Source organism: Oryx dammah, unplaced genomic scaffold (assembly GCF_014754425.2).
Source record: "Oryx dammah isolate SB20612 unplaced genomic scaffold, SCBI_Odam_1.1 HiC_scaffold_10, whole genome shotgun sequence".
NCBI classification, from domain to species: Eukaryota; Metazoa; Chordata; class Mammalia; order Artiodactyla; family Bovidae; genus Oryx; species Oryx dammah.
In genome coordinates, this window is record NW_024070194.1 from 63345970 (window position 1) to 63367039 (window position 21070).

Consider the following 21070-nt stretch of genomic DNA (forward strand, 5'->3'; position numbering starts at 1 on the left):
TGTAGACACATTTCCCCCTGGCTCTCTTCTCCCGTTGAGAGCCTCTTGCTTGTAGTCTTCTCACCTGGCCTTTCCTTAGCATATGTGCACAAAGAGCAAGAGAGTTCTGGTCTCTCCTCCTCTTGTAATGCGGACACTAATCTTATCAGGGCCCTATCTGTATGACATCATTTAACCTTAGTTATTTCCATAAATGTCCAATTTCCAAATACAGTCACAGTTTAGAAGACACATTCAGCCCATATAGGATGAATGTGGTTAATAAAAACATGTCAGTATTGGTTCATTAATTAGGATAAATGTACCTTACAAGATGATGGTATTACAGAAGTACATTTATCATGCCTTTTTATGTATTTTTGATGCATTGACATCTGGGGCCTTCCCAGGGCTGAACAGTTCCTGAAGGTGATAACTCACCTGAGAGCACTTTTCCAATACAAAGTAACCAATACAGAGCCCACACCCAATAAATCTGTATCAGGCCCCCTGATAATTGAGTCATTTAATGCTATGCTAATGTGCTTTATGTTGAAATATCTACTTTTGAGTCATTCTTTTCCTTAGAGTTTGTCAACTTTGTTGACATATTCAGAAAACCAACTTTTAGTTTCATTTTTTTCTATTGGTTTTCTATTCTCTATCATATCAAAGTATAATTGGTAAAACTTCAATACATTTAAGGTGTACAACATGTTTTATGTATATACTGTGAAATATATGTATACACTGTGTTAGGTAACTGTATACTTATAACTGAGCTTCCCTAGTAGCTCAGCTGGTAAAAAAGCCGCCTACAATGGTTCGACTCCTGGATCCATAAGATCCCCTGGAGAAAGGGACAGGCTACCCACTCCAGTATTCCTGGGCTTCCCTGGTGGCTCAGATGGTAAACAATCCGTCTGCAATACCGGAGACCTGGGTTTGATCCCTGGGTTGGGAAGATCCCCTGGAGGAGGGCATGGCAACCTACTCCAGTTATTCTTGCCTGGAGGATCCCCATGGACAGAGAAGCCTGCAGGCTACAGCCCATGGGGTCACAAAGAGTAGGACAGGACTAAACAACTAAGCGCATACTAACAACAGCTCTATCTTTTGGACCCCACCTTTTCATAATGTTCAGAGTCCACTTTGTCTGACCTGAGTATGGCCACTCTTGTTCCTTTTTGGTTGCCATTTTATCTTTTTCCATTCTTTTACTTGCAGTATGTGTCCTGAGATCAAAAGCAAGTCTCGTACACGACATAGAGTTCAATTTTTTTCTCTCCATTCAGCTAATCTATAGCTTTTGATTGGTACATTTAAACTGTTTTAAAGTAATTACTGATAGAGAAGCACTTACTATTTCCATTTTGTTAACTGTTTTTTATATGGCTTACATCATTTTTGTTCCTCTTTCCTGTCTTAATTGGTGTTAAAAAAATTTTTTTTATATATATACATACTTTGATTCCCTTATTTTCCTGTTTTCTTTCTAGGTATCTTTAAATTGATGTTAATTTACAATGTCTTAGTTTCAGTTATACAGTCTAGTGATTGTTTTACATATATATTCTTTTCCATTTTAGGTTAGTACAAGATATTGAGTATAGTTCCCTGTGCTATACAGAAGCCCTTGATGTTTACCTATTTTACTATAGTTTACTATATAGTAGTGTGTATAGGTTCAGCCCAAACTCCTAATTTATCTCCCTGCCCCAATCCCTTTTGGTAACCATAAGTTTGTTTTCTATGTCTGAGTCTATTTCTCTTTTGTAAATAAGGTTATTTGTATCACTATTTTTACAATGCACATATAAGTGATATCATAGGATAGTTGTCTGTCTCTGACTGACTTAGTATGATAATGTCTAGGTCCATCCATATTGCTGCAAATGGCATTCATTTTTTATAACTGAGAGGTATTCCAATGTGTACATGTATGTCTAAATATTTTTTCAAATTAAGAGTTTTCTCCTTAATATATGCACAGGGTTGGGATGACTGGCTCATATTGTAACTGTATATAAAAACATATGTCAGGAGAAAAATCATGTATTATGGAAAGTAGACTATGTTCCTATATTTTTAAAAATCTCATTAAAAACAAACTTGTGGAGCAAAAAAATACAAAATTCAGTTATACTGTGGGTGAACCACACCACACGGCAGTGTAGATGGTAGGAATGGAAAATGAAGCAGGTGAAATGGATGGTTCTTTTTCTCATAAAGAGGTATAATCCTCAACCTAAAGATGATTTACTCTAAGCTAGGAAATACATTTAAACAGGAGAGGTAAAAAAGATACCCATTTTTTAAAACCAGGAAGGGCACTGCAAATGTGCTGGGACTTCTACCACAGTGCTTTCCCCCACATCTGACACTTGCAATGGTCCAGCAAGGGATCTATTTTGAAAAGCTTCAGACAAATATTTTTTATGGATACATATACTTCATAACATAAATAAACCAAAGACAAATGAAAATTTAAAAAACTCCTTAACAGAAAAGTAACAATTTCCTGTCTGAATCTTAAGTAAAATGATATAGTTTCCAGCTTCAAGTCAACAGCTGTAAGATCATGTTCTTAAAGAGTTAATTCTGCTTGATGTAGGAATGAAACCCAGCTCCTAAGGATGGAAGAGAAGCAGATTTGTCCAGTATTTGGAGCCAAAAAATAGACTGACATCTTATTTTACTCTATCTACCTACCTTCCTTCTCTCGTTTCGCTTAAGTAAAATACCAGGAATTTTTTAAGCTATAAAAACTTCATATATACAAACTAACAAAATATACAGAGCCCAAACATCTGATTTAAATATTTTAAGCATCTTTATTTAATAAATAACTTCACTAAAACAGCATTGTAAAACGTGAACTGTTAAAATTAAAAGGCACTTAAAATAAGAATGTGAATAGCATGAAACAAAACAGGAAACTCAAACAGTGAGAAGGAAATATACAGTGGTCTGTTATAGCACTAATTGAAAGTAAATGCTTAAGTGATAGCTATTGCATGAGCCACAGTACAACTTCACATGTTCAATAAAAAGGCAAATGTACAGCTAAAACATCAATGAAAAAGTACTGATTTTTAAAAAGTCTTACCCCAAATTGCAAACAAAACATTAAATGATTAGAAGAGGTGATAAAAAGCACCAGGCTTTAAAAAGAAAATGAATAAAATAAAATCCACCTGGAGGTCCTCAATTTAGCAAATACGATGTAAATTAAGGCCTTTATGTAGATAATGCTAAATCAAGGACTTTTTACAGAAAATTTCCCAAGACTTGAATTTACAAAGAGAGGGCATAAAAGTTACCAAAATTAAGTAACTCTTAAAATGGCACACAGGTTTTAAAGCTATGTTTTCCCTTCCTAGCTCTGACTTTCCCCATGGCCTCTGCAGATCAAATATTTCACTATTTTACACCTGTAACTCCTAGCATACTCATCTTTCAGGTATGTCATCAGTCATGTCTAACAGGCAAATAGCAAAATAATACATTTAAAACAATTCTAAACTAGCTAGAAGGACATTACTTTGGATTCTGTATAACTGAAAAATGACATGTCTGCAAAGCTAGAAATCAGTTTTAACACTTGATTAACAGAAAATCTTATATCATCCTCATTAACTACTGCCTTTCAATCACTCTAGAAATACTGCCTAATCCAGTAAGAGCTGGATTTCACTAGTCCAGGATAAAAGGTCAAAAAGGCACATTGTAACCTTAGATGACAAGGATAACCATCCTGTCTCAAGTCTTTTGTCAGTCCCTGGCATTGGTTATAACATTATTTTCAAAATAATAATAAATTTTCAAATTATACATATTGTACATTTTCAGAACCTGCCCATGAGAGAGCCACGGTGACACTGCCCTGAAGCTATCTTACTGTGACTGTGGAATTACTGCTTTGCCTTCAGTGCTGTGGGCACACACAGGCAGTGCTCATTTCCCCTCGTACTTCGGATTAACAACAGTTGTCACAGCACTCTTGTAAATAGGATTTTCACCCTAAAAAAGAAAAAAATTATCAGTTACTCTACTAAAGTTATCTAACTTTATAAAACAATATTAAAGACCATTTTCATAAGTCATTTCCATTTGATCTGTCCAGATATCAAAAGCTTACAAAAAATGAAAGCTTTGCCCCACAAGGCTAAAGGTGCCCCTGAAAAGGCACTTTTCCTTTCTAAAAAGTCCTTCCTCCACTAGTGATCTGCTGTCAATGGCCTCTCTTTTTTAAACTAGTTTTGAATACTGTCTTGAAACTAGTTTTTAACAAACTCTTCTGCCATCAACTGCCTGATTCTTAATCTTATTGTGCACAAAGGTGCTTGATAATGAACAGACTGCTTGGCTTTCTTGTCTGTGAGGGAGGTGCTCTTCTGAGGCTTTGCCACTCAGGGTGCAGAGGTTCTGAGGTAAGACTGTCACAAGTGGGCACAGTGCCAAATGTGCTTAGACAAAAATAATTACTATTCTTCATGAAATAACTGCTGTTCTTCAATATGCTGATGGAACATTTTATCTTTGACACTGTATTTTACTGAAGAGTTAAATGATTCCAAGCCATAAACATGAGAGATCTTTCAAGAGTCAAAACTTCACTGACAGTGATGTTTTAAAATACATAATTTTCTTAAAAAAATCTCATTCTATATTATACATTTTAATATCTTCTATAGCATTCTTTTTCTATTCTTTAAAACTGAAGATAGGCTTGAAATTCAAATGAGAAATACAGGCAAATATTCCTATCTCAGAGGAAATGAATGAGTACAAATCAAACAAATGTTTTAAGATTTTTAAATGCTATTTAGTTTTGTATTTTACTATAGAACCATTTGAGGTTATTTTTAAAATATTTATAGAAAGCACCTAAAGGGTAATTTTTGCTTTTAAATTTTATCCACACTTCACTTCAGGTTACATTTGGATACTGCTTTCATTGCCACAATTTCTGCCTCCTAGAAGGGTATAGTTTGGTGGATGACAAACATGAAGACAAAGAACTCTGAAACAGTACACAAGAGAATTACATACATAAAATGGGAACAGCATAAGAAAAAAGGGATTGACTGAGATTAAGGATATTGTCAAAATGGAACTGACTACAGATAAAACGTTGAAAGGTCTACAGAAGCATATACACATGCAGAGTTAGAAATCTATACAGTTGAGAAGTTTTTAAGGGTACATACGTATGTCTTGAGTGGGAAAGGGAAAGCAGACAATGCCATCTTTAAAAAGATAAGAATTCATTGAGGGAAAGTAAAACATATAAAGGCTGGGTCTTGAGAAACACCAAACCAACCACTCTAACTTCAGTCCAGCAGTCAGTCTGGAACCTGACACTGTGCCTTCACTCCACCCAACAAAGCACAACCTGCCCGGGCACTTCTGAGACCGAAGAACTCAGGATCCCTCAGAGATGAACATTATATAATCTGGGTGACAAAAATCACATTGGATGTCAAATTCTGAGCTCTCATCCCAACTGGATCCCAAATGGTATTATAACAGACATTTCATAATGGAGACTGGAGTTTGGATCCTAGCAACTACATTCCTAATGAGTAATCAAGGACAAATAAGTGACTCTATTTCCACCTTCCTATCATGCAAGGCTAGAACTGCCCTTTTTTTTTTTTCAAATATGCTAGGAAAATAAGTTACCATTAAGTTTCTTTAATGCATTAGATAAATCTAATATTTAATACTTTAAAACAGTAAGAGAGGCAATAAAACATGGAGAAGAAAAAAAAATGCCTAAGAGTGTAAGAGAACAGTGTGAAGATTCCTTTAAAAATTGCAAATAGAACTGCCTTATGACCCAGCAATCCCACTGCTGGGCATACACACGGAGGAAACCAGAATTGAAAGAGACACATGTACCCCAATGTTCATCGCAGCACTGTTTATAATAGCCAGGACATGGAAGCAACCTAGATGTCCATCAGCAGGTGAATGGATAAGAAAGCTGTGGTACATATACACTATGGAGTATTACTCAGCCATTAAAAAGAATACATTTGAATCAGTTCTAATGAGGTGGATGAAACTGGAGCCTACTATACAGAGTGAAGTAAGCCAGAAAGAAAAACACCAATACAGTATACTAACACATATATATGGAATTTAGAAAGATGGTAATGATAACCCTGTATGCGAGACAGCAAAAGAGACACAGATGTTTAGAACAGACTTTTGGACTCTGTGGGAGAGGGAGAGGGTGGGATGATTTGGGAGAATGGCACTGAAACATGTATGCTATCATGTAAGAAACGAATTGCCAGTCTATGTTCGATACAAGATACAGGATGCTTGGGGCTGGTGCACAGGGATGATACAGAGAGATGATATGGGGTGGGAGGCGGGGTTCAGGATTGGGAACTCATGTACACCAGTGGCTGATTCATGTCAAAACCAATAGAGTATTGTAAAGAGAAATAAAGTAAAAATTAAAATTAAAAAAAAAGAAACAGAACTCAGGGTAAAACAAGAAAAAAAAAAAAAACAACAACTGTAAGAGAGGCAATAAAACATGGAGAAGAAAAAAAAAGTGCCTAAATTATAGATGAAACCAAAGTACAATTTACATGGCAGAACTTACCTTTGGAGAAAACACTGCCTTTTCATGTACACATTTATATTTATTATTTTATATACATTATTATTGCAAAGTCCATCCAAACAAAATATTAACATGCAAGGTTAGAGGTAAGAGATTAAACCATCTGCGTTGGGCATCATCTTAAATGGAGGTAAGCTAAAATAATGCATATTAGTTCCCATCGTTCAGAGTGCAACCCTTCCCCATCCCAACAAAAAGCAAAGCCTGTTTAAATCAAGAGGAAGAGGGTTACATTCAGCAGGGAAGTCCTCTGTTCTCAGTAAATGTCGTCCGTGCTTACTCTGGAAGGCCTGATGTGGTTACAGCATCATTTCTGTTGCCTATTAGAAATGCAGTGCACAACTGTGGGAGATTAACAGCCCACATTTAATGTGTTTATATATGAACAGCTTTAACAGAGTTCATAATTTGATTTTTTTTTAATGTACCTACATGAATAGTCTTAAGTGCTGAAATAATTAGACTGCCTGCCTATTTATCTGAAATATGTTAATGACATAACTGACCAGCAACCTTGGTCCCATACTGGAAAAATGCTTTGTAAGCCATGATTTAATTTCTTAATGCTCATTCATTAATATCTACTGTTTACTTCTACTTTAGTTTTTCTTGAGAAAACATCTCAGAATAACCAGTACCCATTAATTTTCCTGAATTTGACTAACGAATAAGAAAATTTTCACAAAACTTTCACATCTTGAATTATCCAAAGTGCTTATTTTGGCTGAAGTAACAGTGTAGCAAAAATTGACTTAACAATAAAAACATGAAGTTTCACTGTTACTGATAATTTCCTTCAAAATACAATTTAACATATAGCAAGGTAAAAATTTCACCTTTCAATAGGAGATACAGAAATTTTTTCATGTAAGTATCCATATAAAATGTCAATATCTGATTATAACAGAAACAAGAAAGGAAAAAAACCCCAGCAAATTAGTTTCCTTCTAAAAATGACATTCTTTCTATAAAGCTCTAAGTGAGGAAGAAAAGACTATTAAGTCTCATACTAAGAAAATGTACCAGACTATGCAAGATGAATCTGACAATAATTTTCTGCCATCAAATTTAACTCTGCCATTTCAAAAGTCTTAAGATCTGCTTAATCAGACACATAATGGTTTCTAACGTTATCAGTACTCCCTGTATCTCTTAAAAATAAGAAACATTCCTGTACTTTAAAATCTTACCGTATTATAAGTGTACTCTCACTCATCAGAGTAAATAAACAAATCTGCATTGATGGGTTTCCGGGTATAACAGTGACTTCCCCGTTCAGCAGTGTCACAGCAACACCAACATTCTTAAGTTACCAGAAAACAGCAAAGACTGTCATTTCCTAGAGTGACCTCCCTCCTCCTAACCACGTAACAGTGTCTCCTGAAGACACGTTGATTGCTACCAGTTCAATGCAGTGCTTAAGAACCTAGACCCTGGAGCCCAGTGGCCTGGGTCTGGATCTCAGCTTTTCCACTAACTAGTCTTGTGAACTTGGTCAAGTTACCCAACTCTTCTGTGCCTCAGTCTTCTCATAAGTGAAATAAGAATAAAGGAAAGGAAGGCGTTCAGGGTCACCAGTTAGGAGAATGGGTTCTAATCACAACCTTTGTATCAGAGTATTAGGGGCTTACATAATTATATTAAAACATGCTAGAAACACTTCATGAAAATTCAGTTATAAGGAAAAAGCCTGTCCAGTGTTGACAGAAGAGAAAATGATACATTTGTCACCCAGGTAGAGCATACACTCGCCAAAATAACTTTCCCTTAGCTTAGAGAATAGGTGAACCAAGCTTTACCACTATGAAATTTTCAGCCAAGTTTTTATTTAAAACTCTAGTAGGGTTTTTCTCTACATGAAATTTAAATTTCACTTTTCACTCTAAAACTTACAAATAATAATTTGTTATATATAAGGATGTTATAAGGATGATAATACCACCTAAAGCAAAGGACTCTAGTGAGGATTATAACTGACAGGCTGCTATCAAATACTGTAGTCATTAGCCAAAAACAACACAGTATAGTTACTGACTCCCTGTTGAAGCTCTGGGAAGTGAAGTGACCAGTGCCATTCTACCTAAGCAGAAGACTTAGCTGGGACGCAACCCAGGTCAGTCTGATCACAACACACGTTCTTTTCACTACAACACAGTTGCTGCTTCTATACTCATAAAGCTTAATCCAAAGCCCTTCTAAATACTATTATTAACACACAGAAAGAAAAGCCATAGTATAGCCATATAAATAAAGCCAGACTTTGGAGAAAGATAAAAAGCAATAGTGATAAAGACACTCAGTGCAGTAAAGACATGCAAAGACAGAAAATGAAAGAAAATACGAACGGCAATTTAGAGACCAGCTTTACGTCCATAGTTTGGATTCTTGAAATTATTAATAGGACTCTTGTAAATCGGATTTTCTTGCTAAAGTAAAAGAAACAGTTTCTAATGATTTCATCAGAAAAAAACTGACATGTATAGTGAGTGTTTAAACACTATAAAAGACAATTTTTACTATTCTTACGCTTCCAAAATTATTTTTTTTAAATCCAAGCAAATTGTTGTAAAATGCAAATGACTAAAATTCATTTACACCTGAAAAATATTGAAGATTGTCACTGCCTTCTTGTATCAAAAGATGAATACAAGACGGCCAACGTGAGGCCACACTAGCCTCCAACCCCACATATCAAAGCACTAAATGCTGACATACATTTTCATCACTTATAGCTTTTAAATTTTGTATAAAACAAGGTTACTGAGTTGTAATTTGCAGAGTAAAAATACCCTTTTAAAGTATGTAGTTTCATGAATTCTCAAATGTATAAAGATACCCATCTGGGCAATTTAGAGATCAAAGGTTTAGTCCCCATGGGTTTGCCTTTTCTAGACTATTATATAAACTGAATTACACAGCATGTAGTCTTTTGAGTGGCTGATTTCTACTTAGGGTTCTTTGTTAAATTAAAAAAAAAGCAGCAGCTTTCCACTGAATAGTCTGAAGTTATGTAGGGTTTTAATTTTTTTGGTCATGCCAAGTATATGGGATCTAAGTTCCCCAACCAGGGATTGAACCCACACCCCTTGTGTTAGAAATGAGTGTTAACCACTGCACCACCAGGGAAGTCCCCAGGATTCTATTTTATGTAAGAAGAAAAGGCAGAAGAGCAGAGTTAAGATTAAAATTATTAACAAAATAAAAATACCACAGTAACCTGAAGAAACATTCTTAGAACTGTTTTCTTTTACTGGGATATATTTAAGATGTTTTCTGTTTTTCACTGAATGAAAGTTTCCTGAATAATAAATTCTGGGGGGCAACTGAAATATTTAAAGGACTTTAATAATCACCTTTAGAGCTAATAAACAAGTCCTAGAAGCGTTACATTTACTTTATGAAACACCTTCCATTTTATATGTTTTCCAACTTACCGTGTCCCATTTGGCATTCATTTTTTCCTTTTCAAATTTGGCAAATTCCCTTCTGTCATGAATGATCATTAAAAGCTTCCAAATCAGCAGCAATGCAAGGCCAATAAGAACAATCCCAGCAACCACACCTGCTACAATCGGAATAATGTCTGGGCCAGTGGGGCACTCTGTAAAGTAAAAAACAAAGGATACGCACACAAGGGGGTTAGCCTGTGAAAGTGCAGCCAGAACCACAGAGAGCTGTGCAGTCTCACAAAAGACACATGAATTGAAACTCCAAGATAAGTGAAGTATCTTGGGGCACACTATCCAAAAGAACCTATAAAAAAAGATACTAGAAGTAACAGATAAGTTTAGAAGTACATGATCAATAAATAAAAATCATGTATTTCTATGAATTATACCAAAACTGATTTCTATATATTAGAAATTGAACCTCAGAAAATAGTATTATCTACTATAGCACCAAAATCACAAAATACCTATGTATAAACCTAATAAAACATATATAAGATTTATATGCTAAAAATTACTGAACACTCATTTTTTAAAAAGACCTGAATATATGGAGAGATTTTATCTATTCATCGATTAGACAATGTCAATCCTCTCCCAATTTGATCTATAAACTCAATACTATCCCAATCAAAATCCTGGCAGGACATGTGTGGGGTATCAAGCAAGTGAATTCTAAAATTTACAAAGAAGTAGGAGAACTAGGAAAGTGTCTCAAAAACACTTTCAGGAAAAAACAAAGTTGGACAATTTACATTACCAGATGTCACAAAACTAGCCGTGAAGCAACAGTAATTGAAAGAGTGTGTTATTGGCTAAGGGACAGATGCCTAAATTAATGGAACAGAATCAAAAGTCAGAAACAGGCCCACACACATAAGGTCATCTTATTTTCACCCAAAGTGAAGAAAGGTCAGCCTTTTCAAGAAATGGTACAAGAACTGCTGGAAATCTACCTACAAATAACTGGACCTCCACTCCAGATACTGACAGCAGCTCAAAATACGTTATGGACCTAAATGCAAATCCAGAAACTAAAACTTTCAGAAGAAAACACAGGAGAAAAATACTTATGAAGTTGAGTTATGCAAAGAGTTCTAAGGTAGTAAGAAGCAAGATCTACAAAAGAAAAACTTGGTAAAATTTAAGCTTCTGGTCTTCAAAAAACAGTATTTGAAACACACATACCTGAAAATGCAAAATAATAACAGAGGCTTTAAAAAACAGTCTGCCTGTTTCTTTTGAAGTTAAATATATGCCCTCTCCCCAATCCCTAACATTTATCCTAGAGAAATGAAAACTTACATTCCAATAATAACTTAATCACAAATGTAGAAAATTCCAAAGAATGTATTAAAAGTTCCCAGAAAAAAAAAAAGATAAAAATGATTCCTCTCTTGAAAAGCAGAACAAATTCATGCCATATAATACCCTTTAACAAATTATCTTCCCCAGTGTCCAAGCCTAAATCAAGCGGCTATTAAAAATATCATTAGTGATGATGTTACTGAGTACCTTCTATCAGGCACTGTGCTAAGGGCTTTATATGGGTTACTGCATTTACTCTTCAAACTCTCCATAACATAAAATTTGCTTTCTCTTTCCCCTATTTCTTATAGTTAAATACTCTTTTAAGCTTGAAGAGATTTAAAATGTCCTAACTTAAATATAAAGTAGTCATGTAAAGTAGCTGGAAGCTGTTCCTAGATGTGAGTGAGTCAAAGTCACTCAGTCATGTCTGACTATTTGCAACTCCATGGACTGTCCATGGAATTCTCCAGGCCAGAATACTGGAGTGGGTAGCCTTTCCCTTCTCCAGGGGATCTTCCCAACCCAGGGATTAAGGGGAACTGCCAAAAGCTCTAACCAGCAGAAAGACATAAAACAAAATGCAAAAAACTTTGAAATGATCAGATTTCTACCTGGAGTCTCTACAACATGAACAGTGGCCTCATTGTTCCCATTCACTGAATATGTGAAGTAGAACCAGCAGTCGTCAACGTCCTTCTCCTTACAGTGGGACAAGGGATCCACCTGGCCTGGCTGGGGCAATTTGTCCCGATTTTCAACCTTGGTAATGTTGAAATGTGAACATTCCTGAGCACATGTGTCTTTCTTTTCTCCTTTATTAAAGGCTCGGCACTGAACACATTCTCTGTTAAAATGCAAATGATTGTATTTATTATTTATAACAATATTTGCTTAAAGATTTTTTGTGTGTTAGACTCAAAATCTGACCAAATTAGGCCAAGAGAGATGAAAGAAGATATGAATAAATGAAGAAACATATGACATTTCTTGGTGGGAAAACTGAACATAAAGATGCTGGCTTCCTAAGTGAAATTATAGATTTATTACAGCTCAAACTAAAATCCTCCAAAAGAAATAAGAGTAGTAAGCTAAAACTAGCCCAATCAGATATGAAATATACAATATAAACCCAAAATAACTTTTGAAATGTGTTGCTGGTATTGTGGTTCCTTCTGCTAGGGACAAAACCTTCCATTTTATTTAGTCAAAAGGCAGTAAATAGCAATTAGTAATACTAATTTAACAAAGGTTACCACATGGATTCAATTAAATACCAAATTCAGGTTGAAATAATGGTACCACCACACTCATAGGATACAATTCACCATCATGTGCCAACACTAGCGACTGAGAATTTTTAGATTTAAAAAGTGGGCTTCAATGTGACAGATACTTTATTTACAGTGTGGCCTGGTGTTAGCAGTGTTCTAGGTACCATGTGATCACACACAGGCAAACAGACAGCGACCAATCACCGATTTCAAGCAACTGAGAAAGACTTACTTATGCTCAGCACAGACTCCAAGGCAGGTCTGACACATCTCACAGGTTGGCCCTTGGAACTTGGGGTCTGTACACTTACAGGCCCCACACTCGCAGACGCCGCGGCCATTGCAGATCTGTCCATTCACGGCCATGCAGGACGTGGTGTCCAGAGAACAGTCACAGGCGCTGCCGGTGTAGTTAGGGTTGCACTCACACACTCGACACTTGCAAACACCGTTTCCTGCAATTAAAAATCTCATTTCTCACAACAGTGGCAACAACATAATCACAACACTGCAAAGTGAAAACAGGCAAGAGTATGTAAGAAAGTATCCACGGGAGGGAGTGACCCTCAGTGCTGCCCCTTTTCTATTTATCACTAAGCAAACTCGCAACATGTTTCATTATATTAGACAGGACCACATTCTATAACCACTTTCAGGCCCATTCTCACCTCCACATATTAAGCCATTGGATCTATCACAGTTGAAATTATCACACTCGCAGAATTTGCCAGAATAAATTTCATTTGTATTGTCCCTCTTCCTACACACACACTGTCCACAGACACACTCTCCATTGTTGCTACAGATTTCTGAACTGTTTTCTTTCCTGCAGTAAGCGTCCATGTCTTCACTGTTCACCTCATCTGTGCTACACTCGCAGTGTCTCCCAACACGTCCTTCGTTGCACCTAAACAGAGAGTCCAAAATTTCAGTCACATAAAATAAAAATAATTGAAGTAACAAGTAAAGTGAGAAAGGCAGAGAGGAAATAAAACTATAAACATTATCTTCAGACTACAATTAAAGCAGAGTGTTTGTGCCATGTGTCACAGAAGTGTGCATATGTGCATGTGCACACACACACAGCCATTCAAGTCCGTACGGAATCTACATAGGGGCCTAGGACAAAACTCCTCTTTGGGAAAATAACCATTCTGATCAAAATGAAAATACAATCTAGCAATGAACAGGTGAACACAACATTTGGAAACAAAGGATAAACTTATTTTTCAAGAGTGTGGTATGTTTTCAAAGGATATGCTGTATATTACATTTGCTATTATTTGCCCAATTTTTATACTAAAAAGTATAAAAACACACAACTGAATGGCTGAACTGATAAAAAACACAGCCCAAAAAGTACATGGAAGTTGAAAACCATACTAAAGGTATCATTTGAAAATGTAACTACCATAATCTTTAAAAACAAATTTATCCTAAGGATTCAGACTTTTCAGACACTTTTTATAGTGCTTATACACATTGTATCTGGTAAATATACAAAAAGAAGGCAAAACATTTTCAAGATCTTTCAGATAAATAATATTTTACTAAAAATGTATCTACACAACTCAGGATATGACATGGAAAGTAAAAAATGTAACATTTTGTTATTTAGAATAGAAAGCTAGTAAATGATGGCAAAATAGTCATCAGTTTTCCTCATAATTAAAAACCCTTCAAAGCCTAGTCATTTGTGAGCTGACAGTTGGATCAAAATAGTCTTCTCTCCTGTTCTAAAAAAAAAAATAGGAGAAAGATGAAATAGGAAGATTTACAGTATATAAATTAAAAATAATTTGACTTAAGTTCTGTTAGTAGTAGATTCTATGTTCTGAAAATAGTGCTTTCTTAGTTCTACAGATATATGAATTTTTAAAAAATTATTCCAACAGTGCAGAAGTACATGTAATAACAAGCTGAACATCCTTTATTAATTCCTAATTCCAATTCACATATAAAATCACTATTATTTTCTATAAGCTTACTGAGCTCTAGAGAGTTCAAATTGCTATCATGAGAGAAAAACCCAAATGCTACCATAAACATCTGTTAAGTAACATCTTGGATGGCTACAAAAGCTTTTATTTAAGAAGGTAGTCTGCCTAAGGAAAAAAAAGCAGAGAAGAACTTTCTATGAAGAACACACACAAGACCAACAAATTGATCTTGTGGTGAGCAACAGTAGTTGGAAGAATAATTTATCTGCTCCCACAGAAATTCTGGGAAGCTCAGACAGGTGGCCTCCAGCTGTCCCAGCTGCCATGCCCCCCAGACCGTGCACGCCTCCCGCTCACCTGCAGGCCCCACACTCGAAGGTCCCGTTGCCATCGTGGCACTTGGGGCTTCCTGGGATGCCTTCACTCTGGCACTCGCATTCACAGATGAACTGAAGGATAATCTCCACTTCCTCAGTGAAGCCCAGAGGCTTAATTTTAATGGTTTCAGAGTTCTTATTTGGACATTTATTTGCAGTTATGCTAATTTCAAATTGAACCTTAAAAGGAAAACAACAAGATAAGTTAAAAACTAAGCAACTTAAATCTACTAAAAATTTTTCAAAAAGCTACTCAAGTTATATTTAACTGTTTCTCAAATCATAAGCTAGATTGCTTATAAACAAGTAAGCTTTTTCTTTACTTCAAAAAAATGTTTATGTAACATACCTCATCCCCAATGGAAATATTAGAGCATTTTCTCCCATTTTCCCCTGTTCCATTCACCCCATTCTTGCAGTAAGACTTGTAATTTATCGTTACTCCTTCCGGTAATTTGCTGTTTTCCAAAATGACTTCTGAAGAAAGGGACTAAAAGAAAGACTAGTAAGAGGAAAGGCAAACAAATGATACTATAAAATAAGCTGAATTAATAAATCCAATGGATAAAATGAGCTGTTAAGAAAAAAGCATTATTTAAATATTGGAAGCCTAATCTTGAGTGACTAGAAAACACAAAACCCAGAGAAATGGGCTCAAATAAATAACAACCAATTATTCAAAATAATGTACTCGACTGAAGAGAGTATTTAGTTAAAACTGTAATGATGACACAGCACAGAGGCCTAATATTAATTATGAAGAGTTCTAAGAACTCAGAATACTTCCTTTCCCCACTGGCAACACACTCTCCTCTGCCCCGCCACTTCTAGCTCACTAGTGTTAGTCGCTCAGTCATGTCTCTTTGTAGCCCCATGGTCTACGGCCCACAAGGCTCCTCTGTCCATAGATTTCTCCAGGCAAGAATACTAGAGTGGGTTGCCATTCCCTTCTCTAGGGGATCTTTCCAACTCAGGGATCAAACTTGGGTCTCCTGCATTGCAGGCAGATTCTTTACCATCTGAGCCAGCAGGGAAGCCTCAGCTCACTGAAGACAAAGGTAAATAATCTACTACACAGGCTGGAAACAGATCTGCTTAGGGCCCATTGCAGGCCCGCCCCCACTCCCTCAAAGAAAGGAAACCCAGAGTGGGAGGATTCAAGCCAGTGCTTTTGTAGAACAGCAGAGGGCGCAGGACAAATGGAGAAGACTGCAGCGGTGAGCTCCGTCCTGGTCACACCACTCCGCAGAAGGAGTCAGGAAAGCATTAAGATATGCTGTAAAGACAGAACGACTATGGGGGTGACAGGGAAAAACTGGAATCTAGAAAGTCTGTAAAAATCTGTGTAGGGAATTCAACTCGTCAAAGGGCTGGAGCTGGTGTATGCAGCACAGGAAGGTTACAGTTGTATTACAAAGGCCTCCGATGACTTACAACAGTTACTGACCAAGGCTTAATGAGTGAGTATCCCTAAAGTACCCAGAACTAAACTCAAGATGAACAATTCCTCTTAAATTTCAATTTCCTTCCACGTGGGGTAAAAACCTTACAAATCTTACTTTAATAAGTCATGTATGCATTCATATATATTTTATGGTACATGCACATATGACTGTGTGTACCACTTGAGAACAGAGAATTATGTACCCTGAAAATATGGCAAGAGAAGAATTAGAAAAAAAAGGGGGGGGGGGTTTCTGGCACAATTCATCAAAATCAATGAATCTATAAAATGAAGGGAAGTAAAGAAGACTGAGGTAATCCTATAAATCTAAATGGAAGTTGTTTCATACTTGTTTTCCAAAAAGGAGACTTATTACTTAATGACATTCAAACAGAATTTAGAAATCCACCCGCTGCCATGCCTTTTATTTTGCCTTGCAAACACATTTTTGTAAGAGAATGAGTTTTTCCTCCACATACAGAATTTTACATACAAGTTTTACATTGTCTTCTGGGGCCTGCTAAATTGTGTATGAAAGGAGTTTTACTTTTTTTGAGCAAAGTATTCTCAACAGGGTACTGCCCAAAACAGATCTTACTTAGAATGCACTCACATTGTACGCATCGATGATCAACTGAATCACGTTGCTGGAATTTGCAGATAATGTTCCTACCGCTGACTTAGGGATCAAATTTTTCAGTTCCTGCAATTAAAAGATAAAACCTATAAAATTTGACTAATTAGCATCTACTGAGTACCTACTATTTATTTTTAAAAACCATTTCTTGATATATATCCTAAATAAGGAGTCAGACCTAAAAACAACTAGTTTTGCAATGTAATTAAAATACCACGTTTGTAAAATCTAGCCTTTCTATCTGATGACATTTTCCCACATTTCAATTCAGACATATCATTCTGCCTTTGATGACTAAACAATAAGGATCTAAAAATGTGTTCCTATTTTGATCTCACACATATATATTTACCTTGTAAACAGGCTGAAATTCTTCAGTAACTGCAAAAATTGTCTGAATGTTATTTTCGCTTAGTTTCTGGACAAGATGAGCAATAGAAGGATAATCCTAAGAAATTAAGTAATAAAATTTAGTATGTAATTATATCCAATATACTCCAGTTTTTCAATACTTTCTGAAAATAATGATTTGCAAATATATCTGGATTACTTATGCAAGATTGCCTGAAACAACACAAATTATTGCTGACCTGGGTGCTGTCTAATGGGTTTCTAATCCTTTTCTATCTTTATGTGTACACAAAAATTTCAATAAAAAAGATTTTTAAAAGATTATCTATGTATATTAAATGTCAGAACAATGAAATTGAAGAATTGACATAATAAAAGGTTATATTATCACTAAGAAAAAGACCAAGATTCAGCAAGGTTTAGGTTTCTTCCAGACCTTGAACAAACTGCCAATGTTTATTTTCCGTAGAGGCAGGATGCCTACTTTCTTAGATCATATATAAATAAGACAAGGAGTGTAAGACTATACAAATGATTTGTTTAGACATAGTAGCAAACTTGCTACCCCTTGATGGACCGAGTGAGAGGAGACAGAGCTTTGGACTGGGGTGCAGGGCCAGGAGTCAGCAGCTCCCTTCACCACCAGGCCCTCAGCTACACGGAAGGAAGCAAGCACAAAGCCACAGCCTCAGAACAGCAACAAAGCTTTCCTGCACATTAGGTCAGGGCCCAACTTACCAAAATAACAGAACCCCAATCCTGAAAACCCACAAGCCCATTACCCATAATACTCTAAAAACCCGAATCCACTTAATAAGTAAGGTGCTAAGCACTTACGTAATAATGGCTCATTGTGTACACATCATTCTCCAGGTGACACTGTCCATCATTCGGTAAAACAATGCCACCAAGTTTCCCATCTCCAGCAAAGTGAAACCCAGCATCCGTGGAAAACACCAGCAGCCGTGTCACATTCCTCCAACCAATCAGTGACTTGAAAAGAAAAGGGTTTCAATTTTAAAATGCTATCTACAGAAATGCAGCAAAGATTAAATCTTTTAATCTTTATATAGGCTACCACTATACTTTCAACTTAATTCTGTATTTTCTCTTTTCACAACGCTAGTAACATCCTTGCTGATAAAGGCACTGAGCCCGCTGAATAAAACTCCCTCGCCTCACTGTAACACTTCACCTTGCCTATCTGTCTGTCTCAGCTCTTTTTTAAAAAACTATCTTTGAAAGTCAATGTCCTTCTCCCCACTAAAAGGTAGCTCCACTCCACGCAGGGCAGGGACCACATCTGGTTTTGTGCATCCTCTTATCTCTACTAGGTACTTAATGAATAAATGAAAATGTCTCAGCCCACACCCAACCTTATCTAAACACTGTTATCTCCCCTTCCCATCCATACCTACTCCACCTTCTGGAGCATATACTCCCTTTATCAGCTACCATATTAAAAAAGCCTCCCCTTTTTAATTCTATAAAAAAAGCATTTTCTTCAAAGACTTGACCCTGCTTAATTCCACCCCTTTTAATCCATCAGTACTGTTTGTTCATTTATTTTATTCTCCACCTTATTCAGAAAAAAAATTTAAAGTGGTGGTAAAATCCTCTTGAATGGTAATTTTATAATCATCTGTCTTTATTTATTCCATACATCTGTATATATCTTCCTAAGACTATAAAATCCTTGAAGGCAAGAATTAAGTTTATTCATGCTGGCAGACCAATTGGAATATGTTTCTTCTGCATTTAGAGAAGTAAGTGGAACAGTTACTCTCAGTCAGCACAGGGAGCAGAAAGCAGTGGCCAGGATACCATGGCCTGTTTTAATCTCAATGCTGAGGTTCAGGCAGAGACAGTGCAGAGAAAGCTTTCTCCATATGAGCTTCTAGCGGGATCACAAATGAATGGCTGGAGAGGAAACAGGCATCAAGCGAGGCACCACCTGGAAAACTACTCTTGCCCTTTAAAAGTGGAGACTATCCTTAAACTGCATCTACCCTGATGAGAAGTCAAGAGTGACCACAATACAGTTGTTAACTGTTTGTTGGCTACTTGCACTATCTATGGATTACCGTATTTAAACTTTCTAAGGTGTATCTGTTATTATCTCTTAAGGAGAAGGAAACAGTCTTCTAGAATGGCAAGGAAACTACCTAGTGGATGAGCAATGATGGGAACATTTGAAGTCTGTCCTAACAGTCTAAAGACTGTTATCTCAAGCACTGTATTATATTATCATCTTGGGTACCAAATAGCATCCTAAAACTTGGTTGAAAAGTAACCATTAAGGAGCATGTGGAAGAGAAAGGTCTTTTAGGGCACAGGGGTACTATAAGGAAAAAGGGGAGGAAATGAGACAGATAAAACTTCATCTAGCTCACAATGTTTGTTACTTCCGTCCCCAGCTACATCATTAAAAGGTCACCTAAAATTTTTGGCTGGTAAATGGGTCAAAAAATTCTAACCACCAGTCCAATGGAGGATCAGCTTACTGTCACTGAAAACCTTGTAATTAAAATTACAAACATTATATGACTTCTCAGAATATCTATTCTCATATAGCTTTCAAACTAGGACTTAAAACTTTCTTTTTAAATTACTAAGACATGGGGAAGATGCCTCTCAAAGATAAGCAGAAGAAAACTAACCAAAGGAAGATGGTGTCTGACACACAATCTATTTGAGCACTTTTAATGTTCCTGGTGACGTCTCAGATAACCCCAATACCATCTCAGTCACAAAGCTGGAGAGCCAGAGTACCCTGAGCCTCTTTAAAAAACCCAGAACACCAGCTAAAGCTACACTGCCCCACTGTTTCAAATGGTGAGCATTTTGGCTTTTAAGATCCGGATTAACTATGCTTTTTTTTAAACCACTTGCAGTTGGGAGGGAATTTAAGGGATTAATCAGTATGATATAGAAATTAAGATAATATTTTCTGACAGAAAAATCACACTTAAAATCCACACAAATAATATCCCCTTGTAGAGAATGAATGCACTCACTCCACAAACTGCAACTTGCATGATTGCATCAAAGCCACCTTCTGGTGAATCCAAATTTCCAGATATGCGCTGCTTACCAACAAGTTCATTAAATACTTCCCCTTTATCAGTAAGGCTGAGCACATTTTTGTAGCTAAATGGGCTCGTGCAGTTCTGTTCATTTGTGCAAGGGTTCCTGAGTTTAGCTGGTGTTGTGCTAATGTAAGGCATCACAGTTTTCTCCACGAAAGAGCCAAACCCTGTGGAGGAAAACGCACATGCAGTGATGATGGAGGGTGGATGGTTAAACTAAATTAAAAAAATCAAGTCTAAGTAATCAACATGTTTATAAGATCTACAAATGAATGAATAAATTCCTGTAACAACAAACATGCAGTTTATTATCTATGTGGTGTAATGTGTGTCAAATAACATGGCAGCCAGTAAGAAGGGCTCCCCTGGGGGCTCAGATGGTAAAGAATCTGCCTGCAATCTATGAGATCCAGGTTCCATCCTTGGGTCAGAAAGATCCCCTGGAGAAGGGAATGGAAACTCACTCCAGTATCCTTGCCTGGGAAATTCCATGACAGAGAAGCCTGGCGGGCTGCAGTCCACAGAGTCACAGAGTCAGACACAACTGAGTGACTCACTCTTTCTTTTTTATAGTAA

At 36.5% G+C, this 21070-nt stretch overlaps 1 protein-coding gene across 4 annotated transcripts in view; it reads right to left on the bottom strand.

Annotated features, from left to right (window-relative positions):
• Nucleotides 1–3001: 3001 nt before the first annotated feature.
• Nucleotides 3002–21070, bottom strand: part of ITGB1 (integrin subunit beta 1) — a 44503-nt gene continuing 26434 nt past the window's right edge. For 2 of the 4 annotated variants that reach the window (XM_040248370.1, XM_040248369.1), the window contains exons 6-17: nt 20423–20661; nt 18243–18398; nt 17407–17502; nt 17031–17120; nt 15323–15463; nt 14954–15153; nt 13325–13563; nt 12889–13111; nt 11997–12229; nt 10060–10226; nt 8971–9051; nt 3002–4002 (exon numbers count right to left, since the gene is read on the bottom strand). In XM_040248370.1, coding sequence (XP_040104304.1) covers nt 8977–9051; nt 10060–10226; nt 11997–12229; nt 12889–13111; nt 13325–13563; nt 14954–15153; nt 15323–15463; nt 17031–17120; nt 17407–17502; nt 18243–18398; nt 20423–20661 — 1859 coding nt within the window. In that variant the 3' untranslated portion in view covers nt 3002–4002; nt 8971–8976. The remainder of the gene's footprint in view (nt 4003–8970; nt 9052–10059; nt 10227–11996; nt 12230–12888; nt 13112–13324; nt 13564–14953; nt 15154–15322; nt 15464–17030; nt 17121–17406; nt 17503–18242; nt 18399–20422; nt 20662–21070) is intronic. The other 2 variants (XM_040248372.1, XM_040248371.1) reach the window with 1 other exon arrangement.